Here is a 12,648-nt window from a genome sequence, read left to right as displayed (position 1 = left end):
CATCTTGGTGCAAATTCAGTGAGGATATGGCCAGGCCCCGTGGGTAACTCCCCCCCTACCACCACCAAAACACCCACCTCACCATCACCATGCACTGCTTTTGGCTGTGTGATACTGGAAGTTGGCTATATGTATGGTAATAAAATGTGACTTTATGTTAAAAAAAACTAGAAATATGCTGAAAAAAAGATTAAAGTGACGTCATAGGTAGGTGAAAGTCCAAGTGCCAATATAATGTTTTAAACTAAAAAAACACTCAAATTGACCAGTTATAGTTATCTTTAGTAACTACAACTCGTGCCCTACGATAACTAAAACTTTCGCCCTCACCATGCACTACTAATTACCTCCTATATTACATCACTCATGATTTGTTCTATGACATCATTGATAACATCACTGCTACATCTGAAATTACATCTTTGATGACAAGGCTGTGAGTTGCAGGGGCATGAGTTATAGTTGCAACACTCATGCTAAATAAGTTGTTTCAAAGTAATGAAACTTTGCTACTGGCATATTCAAAGTACACATTAGGAACGGGCTTATATGTGCATTTCTGTGTTAATTGTCAGTCACCACAATAGTGACTGGTGGTGTGTATGTGGGGAATGGATCTTAGGGGATGGGCTAATGAATGAATGCAAGAATGATACAATCGAGGAGTGACAAGGTGCATGGACGACAAGTAATAGATGCAGGTATGGATCACTAGCGCATGTATGAAAGCCTCCATTCACCCACCAATTGACACATTCTTTCATGCAACCATGGCTATCCACAAAACCACATAAACAAACTCATTTTGTCAATGAAGAGGCAGTTTCAGTTATAAGCCAGACCCTTTGATTTTGTCAGTGCTTGTTCCTACTTCCATCCACCCTGTATTGCTGACATTGCTCTGCTATTTTTGCTACTCACTTAGAGAGAAAGCGCTGAGCTGGAGCCCGGAGACAGCCATGCCGGTCAGGAAACGGAAAAAGCAGTAGCAGCTGAAGGAGGGCAGGAAAGCCACACAAGTGCCCGCAACACTCATCTGCAGGTAGGACCAGATAATCACGGTGCGACGTCCAAACCTGTGTCCATTGCCACATGCACATGAAAAGTGGGAAGACAATATTAGCACAGCTACAGGACCAAAAGTTAAAAAACAAAAGAGATTTTTTTAAAGAATCACGCAAAATTGGGAGTGGGGCAGGAGATGATGTGTCAAAGCTACGGGTGTGTAGCTGCCCATCTTTATTTTGATAACACTGTCAATGGATAGCAATATTTGTTTCCCAAAGTCAACTACGAGGGCTCATCAGATAATGCAGTAGAAACATTTGGGACCTACCTCAATACTTTCTGAAGGAATATACAGTTTATACTATATCATGTTGTCGTAATATATCCAATATATATCTGCTACTTCGATAGAACCCCTTTGTAAATACACAACCCATGTAGTTTCTCCGAATCGGGCCTGAACTGAACGGACGCCATCTTGGTTTCATTTCCCGAGGCCTCTTTCGTTAGTTGAGAAAACACGTGACATGCTGCTGATAGAAAGCTTGAAAGGTCGGCCTGGGATATGAACAGACCATTGATTCTAACTTAGGAGACTCAAGGTCACATCTGCCTTTCTTGTAGGATGAGCACATTCTTGCAGGCGCCATGCTTATACTCCTGTGCACCAGAATGGACGGGAGGCACCTTTACTGACCTACCCCCGGAATAACTTGAGCTAAGTTTCGAATCAATCAGTTGTGTCTTATATGAATTTTCCTGTTGGTTTCTCATGAGCTGGTACTTTTCCATGTACGGGGTTTCTATGAGGTATGCTGAAAGTATATATGCACTGTTTTGAATGTAATCCAGCGGTCTCCTCTGGACACCTTTGAGAGCTGTGGCGAGAGGGAGGCTCCCCTATATAGGGCGCTTTTGCAAAATAAACGATTGAACCTTCTCCATTGCCGACTGACTTATTCTTTGTAACTATTGTATATGGGCTATTGGTAAGTGTAGCTCTATGGTATATTTTTATAGTACCTCATTTGACGACTCTGCTGGGACTCCGCAATAGGGTTGTCTCCTCCTGTAAGTAGGAGAAGAGGGACGGGGAGGGGTTCTGGTCGAGGGGGGGGGACTGAAAAAGGATCCTAATTGAGAAACCAGTTTGTGGTAAAAAAGGAAAATTCCACTCTCCGGCCCAGTGACCTTCACAGCTGCTAAATAACCCTTTGCCGGAGTCCTAAGGGCTTAACTCTGAAACAGCTGACCGTGTTGGTCTATAAAAGGAGTCGGCAGTGGAGAACGCGCAATCAGACCTGAGTGCACCAGTTGAGTGAAATTGTATGATAATTCTTTATGGATTATGGAATGGGCACTTTTGAGAAGTGGCTCAGAAGAACAGTTAACTGAGTATGGTATGTAGTGGTTGGTGAACCACAGGGAATCTGGGGGTCTGACGTGGCAGAGGTGTAACTGCAAAGGCAGACGCTCCACAGACTTGTTTGGTGATTAATTGGGACAACATCAGACGCCTTAGTGTTGCACGGTGGGTGCTCACTCGGCTGAATCCTTTTCGGAAAGACCCACAGGAGCAACTGGGTAAGCGCGTGGTCGGGGGTTGCGCCCATAACGCCCGGCCCAACCAGCACAGGACTGCGGGATAGTCTGTAAGAGGGTTCGTGGTGCGCCTGTCTGATGATCCCAGGGCAGTCTTTGGGGACTGTCTCTTTTGTGAATTTTTTTAGTGGTCTGGAATCCGGGGTGATTGATTCCCAGAACAAGAGTCGACGGGCTCTGTTCCAGTATGAGACATGTCGTATGGAATTATGATTTCATGACCAAAGTACTCTTATCGATCGATCCTTATGCACTTTAGGAATGTAATGCGAATAGGATTGTTTGTAGTTGAACAAGTGGAAGAGTGTGTGTGGTAAGTGGACGCGTCCATGAGTGTAACTTCAGTTAGAAAGTTAAGATTTGTTGAAATTCTTAAAAATGTCGTGTTTCAGTAAATTGTGTTTTGGATGCTGCCGCCAGAGAAGTGGACGGCTAGAAGAAAGACATCCTGATCCTCCAGAAGGCAGTCCTAGTTTTGACATGTATGTCAAACATGGTATTTCCCCCATTTTGTTTAATACATTGTGGAATAAATATACTAAAGATAATGCAGAATTGCAATGGCCTTTAACCGGGTCTTTTGATGAAAGGAAAATTAATTACCTACAGAATAAATTGTTTTTGAGAAGGAGCCGTCAGACCATGTTTGACTCCTTTACCTTATGGTTAAAGGAGGCAAAGAGACGGAGAATACGAGAGGAGAAATTAGGAAAGATTAAAGCAGGACAGACTGTAACCCAAAAAGCGGTGGCATATGAAAAAGAGAAAGTAGAAAAGAATATTGAGCAAATAGATAGACAGTTTCGATTACAAACCGATAAAAGTTATGTGACCCGACCCGAGGCAGAAGATGAGATAGAGGAATTATTGGAGGTTCGCCCTCCGCCTCCATATGCCCCCCAAAGTTTGTACCCGGCGGTCCCAGTGGATCGGACTGGAAGGACGGGAGCAACGGTGCCTGCGGTTGCTACCGCACCGGTGGCTATACACCCCCCCCCCCCCCGGCCCCGTTACCCGCTCCTCCTAACCTCCGTCCAACTACCTCCGATTTAATCACTTTGATGTCTGGGGCAGGTGTTGCCTCTCCCCTGTCCCCGGTATTTTTAACGGCCCCAACTAAAGGGGCAATGGCCACCCCTATGGGGCTGACCGCTGCCTCATCTGATATCACGCCACGACGCCCTATGGGAGGGATGGATGCTCGACGAGTTTTTCCCTAGGAGAAGACGAAAGGCGGGCTATAGTGGTTCAGGCGTCCCAATGGATGCGGAATCCAATTTATACTCTAGAAGACATTTGGAGAACTATGAAAGATTTTGAACCAGTTGCACAACAACTAGCATTAGAACATATGGCAATTAGACTGATTTCTTTATGGGAGCAATGTTTTCAGGAAGTACTGGCCCCCCAGATATTGTGTGATATCAAAGATCGAGCTTATAAGTTGAATTACAAGTTGAAGAAATATTTCAAAATGTTGATGTTCTAATACAATATCAGGATCGAATGAATAGAAGGTGCCCAGACGTAGGGACCCAGTACCCTATGAGAGAAGTACACCCTATTTTCCTTCCAGAGGTTCCCGAAGTGTTAGATGGAGGGGCCCAAATAACCAGAGCACGTGTAGCAGCACGGTTCCAAGAGCAGTGGGTCTATACCCCTTGGAAGCGAAGTGAGGTTCTTACTTTAAAAGCCCAACATCCTGACCCGCGAAAAAAAACACGGCTTATTATAAAGAATTGACAGAAGCCGCGAATTCAGCCGTAATGACCTTAGCTGACATCGAGTTATTTTTCGGTCTTTTAGTCCCAGTAGATATATGGAGACAGGTGCATGATTCTGATCATGCTGCCGCACTAGGAGGAACCTGGGTCCAGATAAAGACATGGGACAAAGATCGAAAACCCGGGCGATAAGCCTAAAGACGAGATATTAGCTATACCTGCTCGAATTATTACTTACATGCAAACTCTCATTCCTCCACGAAAGGTGGACTGGGATAAGCTAACGGCATGCATTCAAAAGAAGGATGAAAATGAATCTGATTTCTTTACTCGGTTTGAGAAAGTGTTTTATTGATTTCAGTGGACAAGATTTGTCAACAGAAGGTGGCATACGGCTATTTGTAAACAGGTTTGTCACTAATTTGTTACCAGAAATAAAGACACGTTTACAGGCTGCTGAAAGCACTTGGACCACTTCAACTCCTTCAGTCATTCTCAGCATGGCTCAGTGCTATGAACATCGAGAAAATGAGAGTAAGGATAAATCGGATAAAAAGGTTAAGGAATTGAAAACCCGAGTACTGCTATAGCACGTCAGCAGAGGGCAAAACAGTAGGGGAGGAAGGGGCTCCTTCCCTAGAGGAGCAATGATGAGAGGAGGAGGAGGTCAGGGTCCTCCTATAAGGATTAACCAGTGTTCCAATTGTAGGCAGGAAGGACACTGGCGAGCCCAGTGTCCATTACTATATGAACGAGGTGGTTTTAATAGAGGACGAGGAAGAGGAGGTACTGATCGGAATAGCATGAGACGTAGTGATAGGTCGGGTGAAGAGTCAGGAAAGAACTATTTTGATGATTTTCAAGGAAGGCAATACTATAATGAGGACTATCGAGAGGACGGATATGATGGACATAACTATGCATGAGACAGCCACGGACAGAGCAGGGGCCATATATCCGTACCAGTTGACCAGCAGGGGCCTTATGTACAGGGGCAATTGATGGGGACATTTGAGAAGCTTTTAGTGGATACTGGAGCAATGAACAGTTCTGTTGCTCATACATTGGTCCCAGGGGCTGCTCTGTCTGGGCATAATAACGTATGGGTGGGTTTTTCAGGAATCCCCGTAGTAAGCCCTGTTTCAAAGCCACTTCCCTTTACTATTGGCCCTGTTACTGTGGACTCACCATTTTTGCTTACCTCTAGTTGTGACGAAAATTTGCTTGGACTAGATATACTAAAGAAGTTGCATGCTCGTATTTATTGTTCTCCTGATGGTGTGTATCTAACATTGCAGCCCCCTATTGAACGTCAGTCCCAATGTTTAGCTAAAGATGCACCTCTCCCTCTTGAATTTTTGGGTATACCCCACACTCTGTGGGCCAAAGGGGACACGGATGTAGGATTGTTGAAAATACCCCCTGTGTCTATCACGTTAAAACCTAACGTGCATATACCACGTATTCCCCAATATCGAATTTCGCCAGAAGGTGAACAGGCTTTATTGCATGTCATTCGTGATTTAATTGACAAGGGAGTAGTAGAGGAAACGGCTGCAAACATTTGGAACAGCCCCATTTTACCGATTTTGAAAAAGGCCCCTTTAGATGGTGACCCTGATTATAAAGATACTTATCATTTTGTAATTGCCCTTAGAGAGGTTAATAAAATAGTGATTCCTCAATACCCTGTGGTCTCGGATATCACTGCAATCTTGACTATGATTCCCCCTACTGCTCAGTACTTTTCAGTGATCGATTTAAAGAACGCTTTCTTTAGTATTCCGATCCATCCTGACAGCCGTCATATTTTCAGATTCTCATTATCTGGTCGCAGCTTCAGCTTCTGTCGCGCACCTCAAGGCTATACTGAGAGCCCTAGTATTTATAGCCAAGCTCTAAAAGCAGTAATAGATGAATTAGTCCTGCCTCCTGGTAATGTTCTTGTCCAATATGTCGATGACATCCTAGTGGCATCAGATACGGCAGAGGGTTGTAAAGAGGCCACAGTTAAACTGTTGCACCATTTGGCATCGAATGGTAATAAAGTGTCCTTATCCAAATTTCAGTATTGTCGACAGGAAGTGACCTACCTTGGTCATTTACTGTCGAAAGCGGGGAGAAGGCTAACTCCTGAACGAATAACTGTTATTACTAACATGTCTGTTGCCCGTACTCCACGTGATGTTCATGCTTTTCTAGGCATAACCTCCTACTGTCGCCAATGGATTCCTAATTTTTCTCTTCTGGCTAAACCCTTGTTGCATTTGGTTACCAGGGATGTGCATGAACCATTGCCCTGGACGGATGAGTGCCATGATGCTTTTACTTCTCTAAAATCTGCTCTTTGTTCTGCAACCGTCTCGGGTACTCCGGACTACCGATAACCTTTTGTACTCTACGTGCATGAAGTGGACGGTTGTTCCCTTTCAGTGTTAACCCAGGGTTTTGGCGGAAAGAAACGGCCTTGTGCATATTTTTCTGCAGTATTGGATAATGTTGGAAGAGCCCTTCCTAGCTGTTTAAGGGCCACTACTGCTGTGGCGGTGGCCATTCGACAGTCGGAGGGGATTGTGTTAAATACTGATCTCACAGTGATGGTACCGCACGCTGTGGACATATTGTTGAATCGCACAAAAACTCAGCATCTCACAAGTGCACGATTGACTGGTTATGAATTGACTTTATTTGTACCTCACATTAAAATTAAAAGATGTGCCACTCTGAACCCAGCCACGTTACTACCCCTCCCATCGAGTGATCAAAAGGACGATGTCCATGATTGTATATTGCGGACAGAGGAAGAAACAAAAGGACGTGCAGACCTCACTGACTCCCCTTTATCTGACTCACAAGGAGAGTTGTATGTGGATGACTCTTGTTTTAGTTACCAGATGGCACGACAACAGCTGCTTATGCTATAACTACCCTTAGGACAGTAGTAGAGACCGCTCGGGTCTCTCAGCATTCAGCGCAAGGAGCTGAACTAATAGCATTGCTAAGAGCATGTGAACTGAGTGAAGGTTTAAGAGTAAATATTTTTACAGACAGCCAGTACGCTTTTGGCGTAGCCCATAGTTTTGGGCGGCTGTGGAGGGAACGAGGATTCCTTACCTCCCATGGTCAAAGAATACAGCATGGCCCTTCCATCGAAAGATTGTTCAATGCTCTAACCTTGCCAGAGAAGGTGGCTATCATCAAGTGTAGCGCCCACAAGAAAATTATTGACTCTACAGGAGAGGGAAATGCCTTTGCAGATCAAGTAGCGAAAGAAACAGCACAAACTAAAACGTCCACAATGTTCCCCAGTGTAGCAACCCGATGGTGGCGGAGACTACAGTATTTGATAATACTATTGAAAGTGTTAGAGAATTGCAGAAAGAAGCCACCCCCGATGAATTATTAAAATGGGAACAGGAAACAGGGCGGCTGGACAAAAATGATTGCTGGATTGACTTAACTAACAGACAGAGATGGCTGTTGCCTAATGCCCTGGTGTACGCAGTAGTAGTGATGGCCCATGGTACTGCCCATATCGGAGCTAAAGGTATTCGTGCATTACTGGACCCAGTATGGAATAACCCGAATATCTCTAAGACTGCTGCTCATGTGGTTAAATACTGCATGGTCTGTTTTCAGCATAATCCCGGTGGGAGAGAGGCTGTTCTCAGTGGAAATTTTGTGCCCCCTTCCTTGCCGTTTGAAGTGCTACAAATGGATTATATTCAATTTGAAAGGGTGAACAACTTGAAGTATGTGCTGGTGTTGGTCTGTGCATTTAGCAAATGGGTTGAAGCCTACCCCACCAAAGACTAAGTATGGGCGAAATTTGTGAATTCGCGGTCCGCGAATTAGTGCGAAATTGCAAAAAAAGTCCGCGAATTTTACCGCAAACTGGCAGATTTTTGTGCCATTTGCACAAATATGTGACCACGTGTGCCTGTAACTTTGCCAGCGTGCCAAAAGGCGCCGAGGTCCCTTGAGTGAGCTGGCCATTATAGTGGGGACGGATGGGAAGACGTTTCATACCGCTAGTGTGTGGTGGATGGGGCCAAACGGGCGGGGCTTCTATGGGAGTTCACATGCATCTTGTTTATAAAAGGTCAGAGACCGAGCAGAGCAGCAGATGAGGAAAAAGCAGCCTCCTGGTCACAGGAGCTACATGGGGATGGCGCTCGGGAAACTCATGGATGCAAAAATAAGTTTGGCACAGGACCCCAGAATCCTTCAGATGTCCAAGATAGCTCTGCTGCACGTGTTGGTACAAAGCCATTCTGATCCTGCTCAGTGGGTTCAGGCGCATGCAGCTGCTGCTGCTGGACAATGTCCCATCTCATACTAAACTGCCCCGTACAGGCATATGCTGGCGCGGGGCAGTAGGGTGCAGTGGCATGCGGGTGCTCCACGCCTGGTACATGCGCATACCGGTGCCAGGGGGGACACGTGTTTATTGGTGCTGTGTAGCAAGTTATGAATTTACATTTTGACTGCACCAGACGGTGGTACCACCTACACGGATCAGGAGCATCCAGGCACCAGACTTCATGGTGCAAGAGCATAATGGTGCTGTGCGGTACGGGTATGTATGTACTGGGGGCAGGGGGACACTTAGCACAATGTGTGCTCACACCCAGAGGGCTCCCAGGCAATTGAGCACAAATGATTTTCACACTGAGAGGGCTCCGGGGCAGTTCAGCAGCACGGGGGCTCACACCCACTGGGCCCCGGGGCAGTTCAGTAGCGCGTGGGCTCACAACCCCATGGCAGCTCAGCAGCGCAGGGGCTCACACCCACAGGGCTCCCGGGCAGTTTAGCAGCGCCACCCTCTGGTTCATCACTGTCACCCTCTGGTTCATCACTGCCACCCTCTGGTTCACCACTGCCACCCCCTGGTTTATCACTGCCACCCTCTGGTTCACCCCTGCCACCCTCTGGTTCACCACTGTTACCCTCTGGTTCATCACTGTCACCCTCTGGTTCATCACTGCCACCCTCTGGTTCACCACTGCCACCCTCTGGTTCATCACTGTCACCCTCTGGTTCATCACTGCCACCCTCTGGTTCATCACTGCCACCCCCTGGTTTATCACTGCCACCCCCTGGTTCACCACTGCCACCCTCTGGTTCACCACTGTTACCCTCTGGTTCATCACTGTCACCCTCGGGTTCATCACTGCCACCCTCTGGTTCACCACTGCCACCCTCTGGTTCATCACTGTCACCCTCTGGTTCATCACTGCCACCCTCTGGTTCATCACTGCCAACCTCTGGTTCATCACTGCCACCCTCTGGTTCATCATTGCCACCCTCTGGTTTGCCACTGCCACCCTCTGGATCATCACTGTCACCCTCTGGTTCATCACTGCCACCCTCGGGTTCATCACAGCACCCTCTGGTTCACCAGTGCCACCCTCTGGTTCATCACTGCCACCCTCTGGTTCATCACTGCCACCCTCGGGTTCATCACAGGACCCTCTGGTTCACCAGTGCCACCCTCTGGTTCATCACTGCCACCCTCTGGATCATCACTGCCACCCTCTGGTTCACGACTGCCACCCTCTGGTTGATTACTGCCACCCCCTGGTTCGCCACTACCACCCTCTGGATCATCACTGCCACCCTCTGGTTCATCATTGCCACCCTCTGGTTTGCCACTGCCACCCTCTGGATCATCACTGTCACCCTCTGGTTCATCACTGCCACCCTCGGGTTCATCACAGCACCCTCTGGTTCACCAGAGCCACCCTCTGGTTCATCACTGCCACCCTCTGGTTCATTACTGCCACCCTCTGGTTCATCACTGTACCCTCTGGTTCACCACTGCCACCCTCTGGTTCATCACTGCCACCCTCTAGTTCACCACTGCCACCCTCTGGATCATCACTGTCACCCTCTGGTTCATCACTGCCACCCTCTGGTTCACCACGGCCACCCTCTGGTTCATCACGGCCACCCTCTGGTTCATCACAGCACCCTCTGGTTCACCCCTGCCACCCTCTGGTTCATCACTGCCACCCTCTGGTTCATCACTGCCACCCTCTGGTTCAACACTGCTACCCTCTGGTTCATCACAGCACCCTCTGGTTCACCACTGCCACCCTCTGGTTTACCACTGCCACCCTCTGGTTCACCCCTGCCATCATCTGGTTCATCACAGCACCCTCTGGTTCACCACTTTCACCCTCTGGTTCACCACTGTCACCCTCTGGTTCATCACTGCCACCCTCTGGTTCACCACTGCCACCCTCTGGTTCATCACTGCCACCCTCTGGTTTACCACTGCCACCCTCTGGTTCATCACTGTCACCCTCTGGTTCATCACTGCCACCCTCTGGTTCATCACAGCACCCTCTGGTTCATCACTGTCACCCTCTGGTTCATCACTGCCACCCTCTGGTTCATCACTGCCACCCTCCCTCTGGTTCATCACAGCACCCTCTGGTTCACCACTGCCACCCTCTGGTTCATCACTGCCACCCTCTGGTTCATCACTGCCACCCTCTGGTTCAACACTGCTACCCTCTGGTTCATCACAGCACCCTCTGGTTCACCACTGCCACCCTCTGGTTTACCACTGCCACCCTCTGGTTCACCCCTGCCATCATCTGGTTCATCACAGCACCCTCTGGTTCACCACTTTCACCCTCTGGTTCACCACTGTCACCCTCTGGTTCATCACTGCCACCCTCTGGTTCACCACTGCCACCCTCTGGTTCATCACTGCCACCCTCTGGTTTACCACTGCCACCCTGTGGTTCATCACTGTCACCCTCTGGTACATCACTGCCACCCTCTGGTTCATCACAGCACCCTCTGGTTCATCACTGTCACCCTCTGGTTCATCACTGCCACCCTCTGGTTCATCACTGCCACCCTCCCTCTGGTTCATCACAGCACCCTCTGGTTCACCACTGCCACCCTCTGGTTCACCACTGCCACCCTCTGGTTCATCACAGCCCCCTCTGGTTCACCACTGCCACCCTCTGGTTCATCACTGCCAACCTCTGGTTCATCACTGCCAACCTCTGGTTCATTACTGCCACCCTCTGGTTTGCCACTACCACCCTCTGGATCATCACTGCCACCCTCATTTTCATCATTGCCACCCTCTGGTTCATCACTGCCACCCTCTGGTTCACGACTGCCACCCTCTGGTTGATCACTGCCATCCTCTGGTACATCACAGCACCCTCTGGTTCACTACTGCCACCCTCTGGTTCATCACTGCCACCCTCTGGTTCATCACTGCCACCCTCTAGTTCACCACTGCCACCCTCTGGATCATCACTGTCACCCTCTGGTTCATCACTGCCACCCTCTGGTTCACCACTGCCACCCTCTGGTTCATCACGGCCACCCTCTGGTTCATCACGGCCACCCTCTGGTTCATCACAGCACCCTCTGGTTCACCCCTGCCACCCTCTGGTTCATCACTGCCACCCTCTGGTTCATCACTGCCACCCTCTGGTTCAACACTGCTACCCTCTGGTTCATCACAGCACCCTCTGGTTCACCACTGCCACCCTCTGGTTTACCACTGCCACCCTCTGGTTCACCCCTGCCATCATCTGGTTCATCACAGCACCCTCTGGTTCACCACTTTCACCCTCTGGTTCACCACTGTCACCCTCTGGTTCATCACTGCCACCCTCTGGTTCACCACTGCCACCCTCTGGTTCATCACTGCCACCCTCTGGTTTACCACTGCCACCCTCTGGTTCATCACTGTCACCCTCTGGTTCATCACTGCCACCCTCTGGTTCATCACAGCACCCTCTGGTTCATCACTGTCACCCTCTGGTTCATCACTGCCACCCTCTGGTTCATCACTGCCACCCTCCCTCTGGTTCATCACAGCACCCTCTGGTTCACCACTGCCACCCTCTGGTTCATCACTGCCACCCTCTGGTTCATCACTGCCACCCTCTGGTTCATCACTGCCACCCTCTGGTTCAACACTGCTACCCTCTGGTTCATCACAGCACCCTCTGGTTCACCACTGCCACCCTCTGGTTTACCACTGCCACCCTCTGGTTCACCCCTGCCATCATCTGGTTCATCACAGCACCCTCTGGTTCACCACGTTCACCCTCTGGTTCACCACTGTCACCCTCTGGTTCATCACTGCCACCCTCTGGTTCACCACTGCCACCCTCTGGTTCATCACTGCCACCCTCTGGTTTACCACTGCCACCCTGAGGTTCATCACTGTCACCCTCTGGTACATCACTGCCACCCTCTGGTTCATCACAGCACCCTCTGGTTCATCACTGTCACCCTCTGGTTCATCACTGCCACCCTCTGGTTCATCACT

The 12,648-nt window shown here is 48.9% G+C and overlaps 1 protein-coding gene across 1 annotated transcript in view; it reads right to left on the bottom strand.

The window, feature by feature from the left end:
• The window catches only part of LOC144781527 (solute carrier family 22 member 20-like), a 336,644-nt gene that overhangs the window by 304,791 nt on the left and 19,205 nt on the right, over positions 1-12,648 (bottom strand). The window contains exon 4 of the mRNA XM_078660426.1: positions 922-1,076. Coding sequence (XP_078516552.1) covers positions 922-1,076 — 155 coding nt within the window. The remainder of the gene's footprint in view (positions 1-921; positions 1,077-12,648) is intronic.

This window comes from Lissotriton helveticus, chromosome 9 (genome assembly GCF_964261635.1).
Source record: "Lissotriton helveticus chromosome 9, aLisHel1.1, whole genome shotgun sequence".
In the NCBI taxonomy this organism is placed as follows: Eukaryota; Metazoa; Chordata; class Amphibia; order Caudata; family Salamandridae; genus Lissotriton; species Lissotriton helveticus.
Note: the sequence above shows the minus strand (reverse complement) of the source record. Positions and strands in the feature narration are given on the sequence as shown.